This window comes from Aptenodytes patagonicus, chromosome 7 (assembly GCF_965638725.1).
Source record: "Aptenodytes patagonicus chromosome 7, bAptPat1.pri.cur, whole genome shotgun sequence".
NCBI classification, from domain to species: domain Eukaryota; kingdom Metazoa; phylum Chordata; class Aves; order Sphenisciformes; family Spheniscidae; genus Aptenodytes; species Aptenodytes patagonicus.
In genome coordinates, this window is record NC_134955.1 from 22,884,694 (window position 1) to 22,903,117 (window position 18,424).

Here is an 18,424-nt window from a genome sequence, read left to right on the forward strand (position 1 = left end):
GGAAGCCAGATCTATGGGGTTTGTTCTCAGAGTTGTTAAAAGAGTTGTCTGAGAGTTTTAAGTTCTGTAAGTTGGTTATGACATTCAAATCTTTGGCCTGGTGCTGTTTTCTGAGCTCTACCAACACATCCAGGGTTTTGAATCCTGAGTTTTGATCATCCAGACTTGCTGAAGTTTGATGGCCACAGGTAGAATTTTCAGGGTGGTTCATTTCTGTTTATTTATGGTACTTGAAGACTGAATTCTGAGGTAATGGCTGAGAGAAAGTGGTTATTATCAAGTACAGAAGTGTAAAAGTCTTGGTATCCAAAACTCCCACAGTACAAGCCAGTGGTGTACCAAGCCTAGATACAAATCACCCTAGATGAAAAAGCAAAATTCATCTGATAGTTTCATAAATCCAAACCTGTCCTTGTTTTTGCCTCTCATTTTTTGATGAAGACCAGTAGAGTGAATGTCTGTGCTCCAAATGTTTGTAAAAATACAACACAGACCATAACAAATATCAACATCATTGGGCAATACTATGAAGAATGGAAAATAAATTTGTCAGAGAACAAGCCAAGGGGACAAAAACAGGGAAGAGAAGGAGAGGGAGAGGGAGGGAAAGGAAAAAGGAAAAGGAACAAGGAACAAGGAAAGAAAAAGTTATCTATGTCTTTTTAAACACAGAGATGAGTAACATGGTTGTGCTTCCAACACAGAAGTAGGGGAAAAAGGTCTCTGGGGGGGGAAATCCTTAGTCGTTAGCCACAGAACTAATCTGTGAGGATGTTAGCCTTATTTAGAGCTGGCAGATGGCTGGGTCTGACCCAGACAAACCAGGTTGCAGTGTGTTTGTGAGGTGTCTGGGTTAGAGTGCAACCTGGCCTACTAAACACCCAGATAGGTCCAGCAGGTATGCAGGCAGGATGCCCTGCTCTGCTGTCAGGCTCTGCGCGCGGTGCCAGCTCCTCAGGCACTTCCAGCCTGAACTGGTAAGGGATTGCTTACAAGCTCTGTGAGGAAATGCTCATGCCAACCTTCCCACAGCAGCGCTTACAGGGCTTGAGGGGAATGAAGCTAGCATTGTTCAGGTCTAAACAGAGTCTGGCTTAGCTACCATTTCCAAGATCACTCTCTCCCAAAGAAGACAGGAAATCAGAGGATCTACATGACCAATATGAAGTAACTAGAGCTGGTCAAAGACTAATTAAGTCTTCGTGAGTTTATGTCTGGGTCATTTGAATATCCTCAGTATCACAAACTGGATTTGACAGACAAAACCTAATAACCTTTCATTCATTTGTATTGCCACCTCAAGAGATAGTTCTTGTCACATTGTTGTTGCAAAAATGCTATACTGCATGAAGAGGAGAACCAGTGGTTTTCTTACAGATAGCCCAAAGTTGCCGCCTGCTTAGTAAATGTGAGTCACAAAACTGACTACACCAGCCTTGAAATGGTGAGCTCAGGAAGAGCTAATGGGTCAGTCCCTCAGAAGAGGAGAAGAGGAGTAACTCGGGATCAAGCCTACCAAATCTCTTGGACAATAGCTGATTCCTGACTTGAATTTCCCTGGACTAAGTTTAGTTTAATATGTGGCATCTCTGAAATGACTGTTTTCAGTCTTAGCAACAAATATGCACCATGCAGGTCTAGCATCTGCCTTCATTAGAAGTAGTCCTGAACCTTTTACAAACCTTGGCTTTACTATTTCAGGAGTTGGGGCAGGAGGTAAAGAAATGAAAAATGTGGAACTAGTATAGCTAGTAGAATTAGACATCCCTTTGCAGAAGTTTCTTTAGTGTTAAAAGGGTTTAATAAAAGAAAGGTGGGTGGGTGAAAACTACAGGAAGAAGGCAAACTTGGCAGCCTTCACTTTCGGTCTCCATTTCAACTAATCAAAATGTTAGGCCTGGTGTCTTCATCAAGTTTTCCATTGTAAATTAACTTTAGCTGCAGCAGTCATAACTTTGCCATTGTTTTTTATTAGTCACCCTACCTAATAGGTCTTAAAACTCCATTACAGTAAACAGTCTTCAATCACTCTTATCCATGTTTAATGGGTACTTTCCTTTGTCCTTCCAGATATCCAGCTTAGTCCTAGATATGACAATTTGATATGAAAAGACTAGAGCTAATATTTGCTGGGTTAGAGATAAAAAGTCTGGGAGTATCCAGACCATGCTGCAGGCAATCTCACCCTCAGGCTGCGCTATTCTCAGTGTGTTTTGTTTGCTGTTCAAAGTCACAGAAAAAATACAGGCAAACATAAATACACGGATACATCTTTAGGTACACTTTTTTCTTCCAATGTATATAAACAGATACATTCTAGAAAGTTAATACCCCATATATCACTTGTAGCATCCCTCTATACTAAAAAAGGCATTGCATTGGACAGAGAATGCTCTATTTCATATTGTATTGTCAACTGCAGAACTGTGTAAAACACCACCAGCATGCACTAAGGCTGCAAATGATAGAAAACGCGTCACCAGAGAACCAAGACCTATGTATATGACATTTCTTTGCATATCATTATTAGAAATCCATGGATTTCACAGGGAATCCCACAGCTATGGAGAAGACATCCAACCCTAAGCTTCACATTTTACAGTCTGTAGAAACAAAGCCTACAAGTGTTTTGAACTGACCTCACAGTAACTATCTGGCCTCCATCCAGCTCAATTCCATTCATCTGTGCTATGAAGATGGCAGCCACAGCTTCATACAGGGCAGTTCCATCCATGTTAATAGTTGCTCCAACAGGAAGAACGAACCTTGTTACACGCTTATCAATGCCTAGGTTTTCTTCAAGACACCGGAATGTGACAGGTAATGTTCCAGCACTGAAGGAGAGAAAGCAAAAAAGTAGAGAAGATCTAATTACAATATAATATATACACATAAGGGAGTAAAGTCAGAAATTCTGCTATCATCTTTTACATTTTCTACTTCCATTTTCTGCTGTGATTCAAGCCTTATTTTGCCAATTTTTAAATTAAGCCTACATTTAGCTGGAGGTGGGACTGAGACCAAGACATGGACATGACTTGAAGTAGGGATGAGAGCTTGAGAGTGTAGATTATTTTTTCAGACTCATTTATGAATTATTTCTTGCATTTTGTTCAAAAAGACAAGTTCCAGATGTTTTCTGATGGACAGAACTATGAGCATAGGGACAAATCCTAAATTTCTTTGACTGTGAATTTGGTCTGAATGGAGAAATCAGTGTTGCATTAAGGAATGAAAAAAACAGGCAAAAAGATACAACCCGTGGAGTTCCCAGATGCTGGAGGACAGGAAAGGATGTGAAACACAGCTGGAGGCTAGGAAAAGATGTGAAAGACGGCTGGAAGAGAGCAACAGCTCCTTGCACAGATCCACAGTGCCTTGCCTTTGTGGGAATACTTCAGGCTATTACATTCACTTGCTCAAAATAAAACACCTTCATCAAAAAAAATACTGCTGAAAATAGAACATACTATTTTTCCCTGTAGATGCAAATATCTTCTACTTCTTCCCTTCCCTAGCAGGTCTGCCTGCCTTAGGCAAAGGACTTACTGCAACAAGCATGAAACCCAAAACAGGAACATGTTTTGGTTCCTTACTTTTCTGTGTTATCTCTGAGGTCAAGTCCACCACTAAATGAAGTTGGTTGTTGCCTGAGAAGCTGTTCTGAAAAGAAAGCTGACCTGGCGAAATTCCTTTCAATGGACATTTCATACAGAAGCAGCTGGAGCACATCTGTTACGGTTTATTTGCTTGTCTTCAGCTGAACTGGCAGAATTTCTCAAAGATTTTCACTATTGTATCCCACTAATTCTGGTGTCGTTGCCCCTACAAAAATACTAATTTGCTCATAGAAGAGTAAAGGACTAGACTCACCAAATTTTCTAAGCTAAATACTTGCAGCATATTGTTGCTAGTGCCTTGCACCTTCAGAGTCTTTCCAACTCATTCGTTCATCCATCCACTACCATAGAGATGCTATTGGGTACAAAAATGTAATCTTTCCATTTTACAGATAATTAAACCATAGAAAAGGGAGATTAAGGAATGATTGAGATACCAAACTATAAAAATGTAGTGTCATAATAAACGTCCTAGGTTACCTGGAACAAGTACATGAGGCTGACCTATCTCACATGGGATCTATGGAAAACCCAAACCCTTCTGGATTGGCAGATGCCTGAGTCACTTCCTAAATGACTCCTCTTGTCTCACATCTATGGAAACATGAGTTAGAAGATATGAGCTTCTAGACCCCCACCTTGTGCTCAAACAACCAGACCATTCTTTGTTCACAGAGGTGATTTTTTTAAGAGATGTCGATAAGCCAGATACATGGTACCAATGATCTGTGTTCCAGCCCTTTTACAAATATATTTGTAATTATCATTTATTTTACTGTGTTTTTAATCAAAGGTAATCAAATGCTTAATATTCTGTGGATTTAGCCAAATCAGAGAGAATTCATATTTTATAAAAACAATGTAGTATATTCTTTCGTAAGTTACTCTAGCAGCTATATATATAGCGGATAGCAGAAAATATCTAGTGAGTCATAAACCAGCAACTACTAGTCAGTTTTCAAGTCAGTTCCAGGATCACTTTGCCTCCTATAGCAAAGATATTCCTATATCTTATTAGAAGAAAAATAAAATAGAAAATGTAGTTCACTGACACACATTGAAACTCAGTCAGATAAGGTTCTTTTTCTTCAGAAATACAAGTCCCACCTTACCTTTACTGTTACAAATCAGATCACCAGCACAAGGTGTGTACCAGCCATGACCTACCATTGTTGCAATGGACCCCAGCGGGCTCAGCAGGCAGGGACTATGCAAATATCTTCCCCCTTCAGTTCTGCCACCATGAGCAAGGACAGATGGGCAGGCCATGGAGACAAGGTTTCTTTATTAGCAGAGCACAATATGTAGATGCCTTCCATGGTTCCTCAGCCTGGCCAAAGAGCTTTAATAGGTCCCTGAATAGGAAGCATTTGCAACGTCCAGAGGTACCAGGTTAGACCATATGATGGTGATTGTTGTCATGTGGTCACTTGTCTGTGGTGCTACAGACTGGTCCACTTCTGTTTAGCCAGTAATTCTGATCTGGATAGCAGTCAGGTGGTAAAGCTAGTATCCAGGTAAATCCATACGCTGGAATCACTTAGAATCCTCTACAATTTTCCACTTTGCTACTCCAGCAGAAAAACATTACCTCACTTTTCACTAAAAAAAACCCCACAAATGTTGTGTATGGACACTGTAAATTTTGTATTGGAAATCTAAGTGGAAACTCGAATGCTTCAACGAACAAAAGCCTTACGGAAATTGTGGTTTAGTGAAACTCCTGGCCAGACTCTCTCTCCTATAATCCCTCGTTGTTTATCACAGAACCACAGAATTGTTGAGGTTGAAAGGCACCTCTGGAGGTCCTCTATTCCAAGCACCTTGCTCAAGGCAGGGGCAGCTAGGGTAGGTTGCCCAGGACCATGCCCAGACAGGTTTTGTGTATCTCCAGGGATGGAGACTCCACAACTCCTCTGGGCAACCTGTGCCAGCATTCAAGCACCATCACAGTAAATCACAGTAAAAAGATTTTTCTTGTGTTTCAGTTTGTGCCCACTGCCTCTCATCCTGTCACTGGGCACCACTGAGAAGTCTCGCTTCATCTTCTCTACACTGTCCCATCAGATATTCATGCACATCACTAAGGTCCCCCTTAAGACCTTAAGGTCTCCCTCCCCTGTTAATCAGGGGAGAAGTTATTCAGCAGAGTGGTTTGGGTTGACCCAAAGAGGCAGATGAATTACAGTTCTCTCAAGACATTCCTGAAATCAAGACTGCTCAGTTTTCTGATGGTCAATTTTGAACTAGGCTTTTTTGTTTTCACCTTTTTAATTAAAACGGAAGATTTAATTTTCTTCAAAAATAAAACACTTATTGAAGAAAAACACTTTAAAACTGAAAAATATTTTCAACACAAGATCTCTGACTGCCCCAATGCAAAGCATCAATTTATTACCGAGCTGAGTTGCCTACACACTTTGTTGCATCTGTTCTGTGCATTAGCAACAAGTCTAAAATGCTCAGCTCTTCAATGAAGTCCCCTTACCCTGCCAAAATGGATGAAAGAATAAAATGAGAGGGTTTTTTCATTTCTTTCTTGAAACCTAGCACTGTTTATTTTTTTTTCCCCAATGCAATGAGACTGGTCTTAAATTGCTTTCAAAATAAATAGAATTATCACTGTTTCCTAGTTGAGGAAACAAGTACAGAGGTAACACAATTTGCACAAGTCATTTGGCCAACACCAGAAAAGAAAAGAAAAAGTGGGTCTCCCAGCTCTCTGCAGTTGGCTGTACAACCTCTCAAAAAAATCCCAAAGGCGTGTGGTTATTTTTATTAAATAAATAACATCTTTATGCCACAACATGGCTGGATTAAAAATAGTTTTTATTCAATGGCATAAAATGATTTTGCAGTGAAGGTCAGAACAGCAGATGCATTATGTCTAAACAGCAGCTAACAATCTGCTAAAAAATAAAGCAAGCTGTTATTTCTCATGTGTACCTGGAAGCTGTGCCCAGTGCTGTGATCCATGCCTGGAAAATCCCAGCAAGGAATGAAAATGGGCTTTTCCTTGTTATCACAAAGTAGAGCAGAGGCAGGAAGATCCCTCCATGGATGAGAAGACCCACAATCACAGTGACCATGTACATGCCAAGTTGTCTAGCAACTACTTCTAAGTCCTTGATTGCAATGATTTTTCCACAGATGAGGCAAGCAATGCCCAAAGGGGAATACCTGGAGAAAGAGAACAAGCATAGACAGAACTAGTCTTTGCAGCGTAGTCATAAAAATTGTGCTCAATAGAGTATAGACTGGAGAAGAGTAGGGGGCTCTCAGGCTCAACACTGCGATGCAGATTAGGAATTGATGGAAATTGAATGGAGAGCTTTCACATCTTTTTAAAAAATAATGGCCATCTCCAGCAAATTCCCCATCTACTTAATTTTATTCCATCCCATTGAATGGAATATGCATTTCCTGAACAGTCTTTGATCCTGGAATAACATCGTACAAGAATACTATAATGTTACAAAGGCTTTGCTCATTAGGAAGAGTGGTGTAGCATTTGTTCTTAATACATAACTTTTACAATGCATTGCTTATCTGGTTTCAGGGAGTTGCATTATTTGCTTCAGTTAAAATATTTGTTTAAATGAATTGCTTTTATCTTGAAGGCTGCAAAAGTTTCCATTATGTTCTTTCAATAATTTGGACAAATGCTTTTTAGTTTATGGATTCTTCATTAATTATGTGCTTTTCTTACTTAGGGTAGGGTTTTTGCCACCTCAGTCATGTGATTCCCTGATGGCATAAATGGAACTTTTAAATAGGATGATAACGGTAGCACAGTTTGGTAATAAAAAAAATTGAAATGAATGGATATTATTTAAAAAATGTAATAATCAATCAGCTATAGTGAAAAATGCCTGAAAATGCATGGATAGAAGACAATATTTATACCTGCACTGGTAAAGGTTAGTATATTACACAATTTTAAGTGACATTCACTTTCTCTATCTGTTTTATAAAACTTAAGCTGGGAGAAAGTAATGTGTGTAACGTGGAGAAACAGTAAACAATGCCTCTCTGAAAATAAATGGTAATGTATATTTTCAAAAGTGATTAGTGATTTGGATGCTTAATTAAAGACAATACAAAGGAAACCGACTTTCAGAATAAAAGTGCTTCATGTTTTCTGTAAGAAACATCTCATGGTCTCTCAAGCAATGTGCCCAAAACCTGGAAAGCCCTCAGTCACTTGAAATGCAAGGTCAGCTGTTACACCAGTTATCATAAAAAGCCATGTTTCAATGAACTTGACGAAGCATATTTCTTATAAAGAACTACATGGTGTCAGAGCCAGATGTCTGATTTGTTTTATGTTTGTGTAGCAATGCCACGCTCCTGACAGTCTGGAGTTGCCATGGGAGTTACAGCTCTCAGTGCAGAGAAATCATAAACCAAACAAAATGTAACTCTGCATAAAGAAGTGCATTTGTCTTTATAAACACACATAAAAAAACCTGCTTCTGGCCACAACGGTTTTTTAAAAATTCTAGACAGAGATGAACAAGTGGAATTCCCAACATCAATCTCCTTTCTCATGAAAAGAGAAATAAAAAGCACATCAGTAGAAAAAAAAATTTTTACAGTGAATTTCTTGAAACTTGAATGATTTCCTGCCATTGCAACACTGACTACTAGAGAAAATTTATACTGTAGGCAAGGTATTAAGTCTTGGGTGTACCAACTAGGGCTAAATGAAGTAAGAGTAAATTCTAGCTCTTGGAGTGTTATGAGAGTATAGTCACCGTCTCTCTATAGAGTCAAGGTTACAATAACTATTGAAAGCAGTAGGGCTTTGTGAATAAAAACAACTGTGTTTTTATGCAGCAAGATCATCTACAGAAAACCAGAAGCATAACAGGAATGCAAAGTCATTGCTTGAAGTTCTTTCTTTTGTTCTACACATTTCCACATCGCTGTTGCTATCTGCATCACTCTTGCATAACAGTCTCCCTTTGAAACGCTGATGATGCTGAAGAGACACTTCAGGCACCCTGCTCCCTTTTCTATAAACTGTGTCCATCCAGAACCTCAGAGAAGAGGCATACTGCAGCCTTGTAACTCAGGAAATAACTTCCAGGGACACCAGGGAATCACAGGGAGCAACGAGCCATGATACGTGTGTTGTACTGGAGTGGCTATTTCTGCTCTCAAAGACCTAGGAGATACGAAACACGGTAGTACAATGCCAAATGTAGCAATGCATTTTTATGTTCTGAAAAACTGGTTTTGTGTGATATGGCCGCGCTTGGCACTGCATACAAATAGCTCTGGGGAAGCCCTAGGAAGAAACATCTCAAAAAAAAAAAGTGAATCTCCTTCCAGAAATGTAAACAAGGCCTCAGTCTTAATTGGGTAAAGTCACTCCCTTGAAAACAAGCCAGGCTCCATTATTACGAATGGGTATACTTCAAAAACAGGACAGATACCTTTCAGTGACCCCATTGCGGCGAGGTTGTAAGACACAGATTCTGCAGAAACTACGGGTGGAGGGACTACACATCACTGAAAACCACTGGAATTTTATTTGGTGATAAAGTATTTTTACTACAGAAGACAGTGAATAAAGCGTGTCTCCAGGCATCTTTGTAATTATACCTCCTAGGTAATACCCTGGGATTATGCTAACCTCCCAGGAAGATTTGGATGTTCTTATGTGGGGTGTTCTTGCTTGCTTAGGTGTCCTTCTATGTAATGAACTTCCATAATCAATGTGGCGTTTGAAGGCCTTTGCTGGTACCTGCATGTCTTGGATTTCAGTAAACAAAGAACAGAATATCTTCAGAAATATTTCAAATTGGGTCCTAAATAATCCTCACCAAATAGAAATAATGCTGCTGTGGTTCTAACATACCTGTCAAGGCTTTAAAAAATGAACCATTTAATTACATTGTTTACTAACAAACTGTGGTCACTATATGCTATATTAGGGTTTTATGACCTTTTTTAAATCTTTTTTTGTTCTAGAAGTTAGAACTTCAAACTTACCACATGATCATAGTTACTAACTTCATTACAATCTCATTCAGGATGTTGAAGAAATCCACCATCATCTTGGCCTGTTCTCCCATTTTCCCCATAGCAATGCCAAAAGCAATAAAGAATCCTATCAAACCTATTGGGAAAAAATTGCAAGACAAAAAAAAGCAAGTAAAACCATGTTTTTTAGGAAGTTTTTGCACTTAGTCAATGTCTTGATACTACCTGCTAATCCAGTTTTCAGAACTACAGTGTATTACACATCTCTTGGGACTTTTTAATATGGACTCATTCTCAACTTTCATGATCATATTCAGAACATCTTTCATTCTTCAATATTTTACTAAATTCCAATTTCATGGCCCAACTATGTTATTTTCTTTTTTCCTGAATTGATCCGATCATCAAAACAATACCTATACCATAGTCTTCTCAGTGCCATGCAACTGTTTGTTAGAAACCTCATAGCCCCTGGCAAATGGGAGAGGCAACACAGCACCATATCATGACTCTTCTTTGTTGCTAAAACAGTAACTAGAGACCAAGAGCGTTTTTCTCAAGCTTCACAAAAGTCCCTTGACAGATTCAACCTACAGACTAGTCAGTCCTGGAGTACAGGGAAAGGCAAAAGCGGCCCAAGACCATAACTTTTGCAGGCCAGGAGTATTCCAGTTAAATGAAGAAGGTGGCGGGGGGGAGGAGAAGGTGGGTATTGTACTTTAAGCTAAACCACAGAACTCCCATTAAACAGATTAACCTCACTGAAACCGGCTATCAGTGGATACATAATCACAGAATTCAATTCAAGTAACATTTGGCTCCTAAATTTAAGTGCTAAGGTGTGAAAGTCTGGAGTATTGGACTATCAGTGTGAAAAACCAACTGAGTGCATCTGTCATGTATTACTTTGGAGCTGTGTCTCCAATGCTAACCTTTACCATCCAGCAATTTTCAGTGTCCAGAGTGGGATTATTAACTGATACTGATAGATGGTTTGACTCTTCAGCCACCCTTTGAGGCTAAACTTTCAGTCATGATATGAGTTCAGTATTTAACAAATGTGTGAACTCAGCTGGGAAATTCCTATGGAAAAACCCATCAGGACACAAAAGCATTCAAGAGAAGGGAATTTCAGCTACCAGTACTCTGGTAAAAGACAGGCTGTCCCATATCCTCACACTGGGTTTAGCAACCAGACTTTTTTATTTTTTATTTTTTAATCCAATCTCCTGGATATAAAGTCATTCTTTAGCACCAAGCTATCTTTGTTGAGTCACTTGAATAGGGAAGTGAAGTGTATATTTGTGTGCTGCAGAGCATAGAGAAATGATGAAAAGCTTTTCAGTCGAAGACCAAGTAACTTCCTGGAATTCAGACTCCGCATCAGAAAATGTTAGTAGGTGGTTTTGTTCATTAATTCCAAATGAGTTGCTACATTAGTCATAAGAGTCAAGTTGGTTCATATTTGCAGGAATTTGCCTGGCTTGTACAGTTTATGCAAGCTGGATGGCAATTCCCCAACATTTTCACTTCTTCATTCAAAACCAAACCACACCAAACCAAAAAACTCTGCAACATTTGAGAGTCATTGGTCAAAATACTACAGCAAATCCCCCATCTAAACTGTGTATTTCCTTTCTGCAGGAATTGTATTCAAGCCTTCTAGCTCTTTTCTTATCCATGACAGAGCTTGCACAAAACAAGTCCAGCACTAAATGTAATGCATCTCACATTAGAAATACTGTTTCATTTTAATGCATAAGCAGAGCTCCAGGAGAGAAAAAAGCAGGTGAGGGTAACAGCATGAGCAATGAGCTGCTGCCTCACGCAGGGTGCAAAATGCCAGTTTGCAGCTGTGAAAGAAAGTGGCTTCTTTGCCCACAGATCTTGAATGGAAGGAGGAGCCGTGGAGGAAGGCAGAATACAGTGGCTCCTGGCTCCTGTAGAGCAGTCTGCTTTGCAGAGAAACAAATCATCTCTGATCAGCTTACTGGTGCTATCTCCCCTACGTCTAAGCAAAGCAGCCACTGCCAAACAACTCACCAACACCTGGAGAAGCTCTGCAGGCACAGCAGCCACTGTGTCAGCAGAAGCAGCTCATCAGCTGTAAAGAGTCTGTAAGGGGCCATTTGCCCCTAAAAAGTGATGGCCTAGTGGTAAGATAAAGCAGTGGTTCAGGTACTGCCACATACTGTCCCACTTTGAGGAAAACACCTATAAACACAGGTGTCAGCCTCAGCCCTGTGGACATGCTGCCACAGAGCATGTGTATCTTCAAGTGTAGGCATGCCAATGAGGCTACAAGCTGAGGGCTAATTTGTGACTGACTTCACCCACATCCAGAAAGTAAGAAGGTGAAGGAGGAGCACTCCTCTCTGGGCTGACAAAACAGTGAGTTTAGGCACAGAGGAGAAAATAGAAGTGGTGTGGCAACTTTTCGTTCCCCCCCGCCCCCGCCCCAGTCTGAACAGGTGCTTCAGGAGGGGGTGGGAGATAGGTAAAGCCTTCGTACCACCCCCACTTGCTGGGTTGTCCAGACAAGCAGTTGTTCATAATTCACAGCTGGTAAAGGTCAGCAGCCAAGATGAAAGAAGGAGCGAGTTGTGACTCAGAGATGTGTCAAGCCTCTCTGTGATTTTTCTTGGGTGGGTGCGGTTCACACCCCACCTCTCACTTCAGGCTCTGCCTCAAGCCAAATTCTAGTTCAGCGTGCCTGAGACACCTACTGGAAACAACTGAGCTCAAATTCATCAGGGGGTGGATAAAGCACTGGCTCTTGAAGCTCTCCCCCATACTGTTTTGCCAATATGCGTTAGCAGTAGTCCAGGTAGGCTACTTCTAGGATGAAAGGATATTTTGGGTATCTCCTACATGCTTCCCCACTGTACTCCAATTAATACCTGCAAAGCTGCCAATCCAGAATAATTCCCTTGATCGTTTCTGTGATACAGTCATATTTCTAGTAAGACCATTAGATTTTCACCTCAGAGACCAATGGGCAACCAGTAGAAGATAACATTTGATGATTATTTGGGGAGACTAAATTTGCACTGAAGAGCAGATCAGACAACACTGGCTACCCAGTCACAGCCAAAAGCTGTGTCATACATATGATGTACATATTTGACAGGCAAAAGGTTTTCCTACCCAGGACATTCATGCCATCCTTAAATTCAAGTCCCTTCTTAATGACCAGCTGGGCTTCTGGTGGTGCTTCACGCACTGTCTCATTCATCATAGCAAAAGCAGAGTCAGTGACATTAGGTGGTTCTTCAATGGGTGGTGGCACCAGCACTTTCTTGGTGACAGTTTGGATCTGAAGGCAATAAAAAGGGAGGATGAGAATGGAAACAGACTGAATGTAATCCATATGGGAGATCAGGAAATAATAATTAAAAAGTCTTCATTTGAAATTCCAGGGAACTATATTTTTAAAGGATTAGACATGCATTCCGCAACCTCTTACCCCCTCTTCCAAAAACATTTGTTTTTCAATAGTTCCAAGCGTCACAAAGTCCTGGGAGTCTTCCTCATGACACTAGTGTGAAAAGTATGGCAAATACTTGTTCCTTACCAGTACGATGTAACATTTTAAAGATAGTTAGCCCCTTTGTCCAGATGGTTCACAAATGGTGCTTCACAGATTGTATGTTACATGTTGATACCATTTATTTAGCACCAAAGGCAGGCACCTCTAAGATCAGTCACAGCAGCAACTCTGCGGTAAGGCTTGTTATTCAGGATGGTCTGCCCATCAAGTTATCGTAGTTTGATGGTTAACTTGAATCAAAAACTTAGAACATTTCCAACACTTCACTTGGTGACTACGAGAGCTCAAAATGGAATACACACAGTCCCCTGAGCTCTCTAATTAAAATATCGTGAGTGACAGATAACAGAAAAATTATCAAAGCTGCTAGATACCTATTAAATCAAAACTGACCACCTCAAAAAAGAAGACATCAGCTTCTGAATGGATCTGGACTCCTCCTGGCACATAAAGGCAGGGTCAAGGGAAATTCCTTCCTGAGAAGGAATGGTAGGGGGAGAAATGGGCTTGAGTTTATGGCTAGGAAAAAAGGGAGCAGGGAGTGGAAAAAGAGAGATCTGTGACTTGCTGCTTTTAGAAGGGAAGTTTTCCTCCCACTTCACACCTTGAGCCTTTCCCACTTTTTCATGGCTCTGGGACAGGCAAAATGGTTAGGAAGCTATGACTGGTTTACCATGGTTTCCCATCTGGTCCCTACTTTCCTTGTTCCTAGAAACATGTTTGAGCAAGGCATCAGAAATGGTGCATTAGCCTTTCAAAGAACATTTGCACGTCTTTCCTGTTGAGATGGACATTGTAGTACTGTGGATGATGATCCAGATTAGTTTTAAAATACCTTACATCTCTCCTTTCAAAACCTGCTGTCTAAATCTAGAGAGGGGGATGTAGACAGAAAACCTACATAGCTTTGTATGAGAAATTCTTCAGTTGTCCTGAAACAACCCAACATTTCTGCACATTTACATTTTTTTCAGAGTTAAATTTTATCTGAGGGATGTTGTCAACACAGTATTTTTTATGTGAGGTATCCAGAATCTAAGAACAGAGTCACAGAAATTAAAACATTAGACTCTACACACTCACAAATTCCACTACAGTCACTTAAGTCAAAGGTCCTCAGCCCTTCTTTGCACAAGGCCACAGTCACTAAAAATGCTGAGCCTAACATCAAGTTTAGATTCTGACAACAACATCTGAGGCCAGAAAATCATTTAAATGTCACAGTCATATTTATAGATGATAGTTCCATTCTCTTTCATGGCACGTAAGATCTTAAGTCTCTGCTGGAATAGCAGTTTTCATTATAAATTAAGACTTTCTTGTGGACCATACAAAAATTCAAGAGATATTGAAATCCCATGATGGTTCAGAGTTCAGTTTGCAAATGAACTGTCTCAAAATTGCAAGTGAATCCCTTCATTGCTTTCTGCCTGGTCACAAGGGAAGGCATGTAAAACTCCCCCACAGACCACGGCTACACAGTACCATTGCTGTGCACCCTTCAAAATCATTCTTCACAGGATTTCTGCAAAAAATTGCTTCCTCCTAAGGCAACCTGGAAACACTGAATACTCATGGAGATAGTCTGTATAAATGTAGGAGGAGAAAATAATGCTGACACCATTAAAAGCAGCTAATTTTCCTCCTAAATACAGAGAGAAACAAGTAAAGCCTAACTCCTTACTGAGGAGTTAAGGGCTAATAGAAGGCACAAGTTCCATCTGGAAAGGAGTGTGACTTACTTTGTAAATGAAAGGTGGCTTTGTGGCAGAGGCTTTCACTGGCAATTAGTTTGGAATCTGACAAAATTTAAACATTGGAAAGCCAAAAAGCTCAGTAGCTTTTTTGACTAAGTTTAAAATCAATCAATGGAATTGGTGATCCATAACTAGTGAAGTGACCTGAACATTGATATTACACACACTGAAAAAGCAATATTAAGGTTCCAAGAAAACTATCTGACATGGGTAGCTTAGTTCTTCTTTCTCCCACTTTTTGTCCCTTTGTCGAGATATTTGACCACTTTCAACTGACCAGAAATTTAATTCTCCTCTCTTCCACAGTTCAGACGAGGGAAAGAAGAAAAAACAATAAGCACCCTGCTTTCCCCTCACTCAATTTTGCAAAAATACATTTCACATTACATGTGATGTTTAGCCACCCACAGTTTGACCACATGACTGACATTCCCATGATGATTTGGAAATTTGAGAATGTTCTTTCTTTAAACCCCCAAGGACTATGTGTTTTTATGTGGAAGTCCATAGAAGTGAAGCAATCCAAGCCCTTTTGGCAGCTTAGGTTGCCCTCTATTCTTCCACCCCCATGGCTTCTTCTCCCTTTCCCCTCTTCACTTTATTCTTTGGCCATAACCACAGCTCCAGCCATCATGCCATTTCACATAGGAACACTTAAGAACAGGTTTGGTAACAAACCCTGTTCCATCAAACAAACAAAAAAAAAAAGTCTGCATTATTGCCAAACAATTTAGTTGTAGGAAAAAGCAGCTTACATACAAGAAATAGGCTTTAGCAGAAATTAGGAAGCATGCATTTTTCATTTATTTTACCCCTCGAAGTGAAGCTGTTTTGATTAGCATTGGTGAAAAGCTTTTAGACAAAATTATCTACCTACAGAGCAAGAAACTCATGGTGCAAGCATCCTTCTTTCCCAGCATGCTTCAAACCTGGCCTGATGGAGCCACCTGTAGGTGGGTCAGCCACTTGACAGTATTATCCCCACCTAGTCTGGACTCTAGTACAGCAATAGAAGTTATGAGAGGTTGGGTTTTGGGGTACACTTCCACTGGCAACCAGTTAGAATGAAGATCATCCATCTATTACAAACAGGGCATTGCAGAACCATCAGCTCTGTAACTAACAACCAAGATCAAATTCAACCTGGGTGAAAGATCCCATAATTCATAAGCTGTTCAGCCCCAAGCCAGCATTCATTGTATAAAAAGTGAGGAAAAAAATTAGAATTAATTAATAACAAACTAAAAATCATCTTCTTTAAAAGAATCTATTAATTTAAATAACTACAACATAAAACAAAGCAGCTATAAATAATGTTCTTTCAGTTACCTGCTCAAGACTTAAGACCTGTATTTCTCTTTGCATCATCATTTCTGTCATTCACCTAAACAATTACATTAACTCTACAGACATCCCTGGTAAGTGAAAGATGTAAAAAATACTACCAAGGAGTAGAAGAATTTACCTGCTGAAAGCATGCTTGGACTAGATTTTCAGGGAACAGGTTTCGGACCAGATCCAAGAAAGCATCCAGACTAGATACTTCATCATTCTTCTTCCCTTGACCAAGCTGTTTCTTGAGTTTCGGATTCCCTGGATGGATGGCTAAAACCAAAATCACACCCAGCACAGCAGCAATAATAGTGGTGGACATGTAGTAGACCATGGCTCTTGTACCCAATCGGCCACTTGCTTTAGCATCTAAACCAGACAGTCCTGCAGGTGTTTTATTTTAAGAAACAAACAAATATATTGAGACTCAATATCCAATTCAATAATCATCAGATAAAATCCTTTATAATTTGCAAAGTTTAATGACTGCCTACAGGTACCTACTTTTATCCTTGTGAAATTCACACCACTAGATAGATTACTGAAACTTCTCCCTCCAATTCTTACGTGAACAATGTCTGCTTCTACTAATTTGAAGAGAACCATTTAAGATTCCATCTAATTGCAGAGGAGGCATTAAAAAATAGAGAAGATATCATACCACCCTTTGCCCTTGATTGCTGCAAACTGGTCATGGTCTGGCTGACACCACAGGTTTAAGAAGGCTAGGCTCACTAGTGTCATGCCATCTTATTTGCAAGGTCCAGTCCAGGAATTAGGTGAAACAGCATGTTAAGAAATTTCTGACGCTCATGAAGGTAGTATGTGTGCATGTGCTTGAAAATAAATTCACTGGAGCATCTACGTATTAAAACCAATGAAGTTAATCAGAAATTAACTCTGAAATACACACTGCAACTGCAAAATCCCTGACAGGATCATACTATTATTCTTCCTACGTCACAAAAAGCAAACCAGGTGATATCTGTAGCAAGCATCTTAAAGTATTTATGGCTAATAGATCTTACCTGTGATTAAACTGGAGATAATTAAAGGGAGGATCAGCATTTTTAGCATCCTCATAAGTATATCTCCTGGGAAGGCTATTAACATGATGATGTCAGGGTCAATAGGTGTTGCTAGACGAAGAAGACCCCCACACAGTGCACCCAGGATGACACCTGGAAGAAGAATAAAAGAGAGCAGGCAAGTAACATAAATATACCTGAATGCGCATTGATTACCCAGAAGAACAGCCTGGAAGAAAAACGGTTACACAAGGCAGCTGATTTTTGGTACAGAGACAGATTTTGGAAGGCTTAGCCTTCTGATTAATACAAGGCTGTAACACGCTTACCATGTATCTCATGATTAAAGAGAAGTGGTCCTGATGCTGAGCTTACACCTAATGTACTATTCTGCTTCTGCAAATACAAATTAGCTGCAAACAACGTTATTGAGGTTTACTAATACTGTGTAGGCCTTGCAATACATTGAAGGATAGTCAAATATAATTCATATCATCATTCTACAGCTGGCAAAATTGAAGCACCAAGAGGTGAGCTGATTTATATAAAGCCATACTGAACTGACAGAAGAGCCAGGGTTAGGACCCAGCTCGTCAGAGTATGACATCTAGTTCTCAACATAAGAATGGTACCACTTGAAAACAAGGTCAGCATGAGTAGCTATTTTACAGCCTAAGAAAAACCCTACAGGAAAGCTAGAATAGTCTTGTGAGGAAAACAGATTCAAATTTCATTTGGGCAGTTTTGGAGGGGAGTGCCTGATCTGGAATACTGCACCTATCATTGAAGAAAAGTTGATTCTCAGTACTCATTTATTACTCCCTCCCTTTGATGGTCTGCATCCTTCTCTTCTCTTTGCGCTAACATTCTCAAATCACAAACAATCCCTTCATCACTTATTTAGATTTGTACAGTGATAACACCTAAACCCTTCTCTCAGGATTGAGGCTGTTAAAACAGTCTGGGGGGAAAAAAAGGCCATGTTTACTTTCATAACATGGTCTTTGTGAATAAATATTTCATGTTTACATCCAGGATGCCTTTGTTTTCCTGATCCCAAGCCCAAGTCTCAAGTGTAATAAAACTTGACAGTAAAGCCTGAGTTGTGATTTGCAGCAACTATGACTCTTTGAAGTATCAGTTTGA

At 39.9% G+C, this 18,424-nt stretch overlaps 1 protein-coding gene across 3 annotated transcripts in view; it reads right to left on the reverse strand.

The window, feature by feature from the left end:
• The window catches only part of SLC1A2 (solute carrier family 1 member 2), a 105,465-nt gene that overhangs the window by 19,119 nt on the left and 67,922 nt on the right, over positions 1-18,424 (reverse strand). For all 3 annotated transcript variants that reach the window (XM_076344368.1, XM_076344366.1, XM_076344367.1), the window contains exons 3-8: positions 17,279-17,431; positions 16,384-16,634; positions 12,759-12,927; positions 9,621-9,747; positions 6,567-6,800; positions 2,640-2,834 (exon numbers count right to left, since the gene is read on the reverse strand). In XM_076344368.1, the coding sequence (XP_076200483.1) occupies positions 2,640-2,834; positions 6,567-6,800; positions 9,621-9,747; positions 12,759-12,927; positions 16,384-16,634; positions 17,279-17,431 (1,129 nt within the window). The remainder of the gene's footprint in view (positions 1-2,639; positions 2,835-6,566; positions 6,801-9,620; positions 9,748-12,758; positions 12,928-16,383; positions 16,635-17,278; positions 17,432-18,424) is intronic.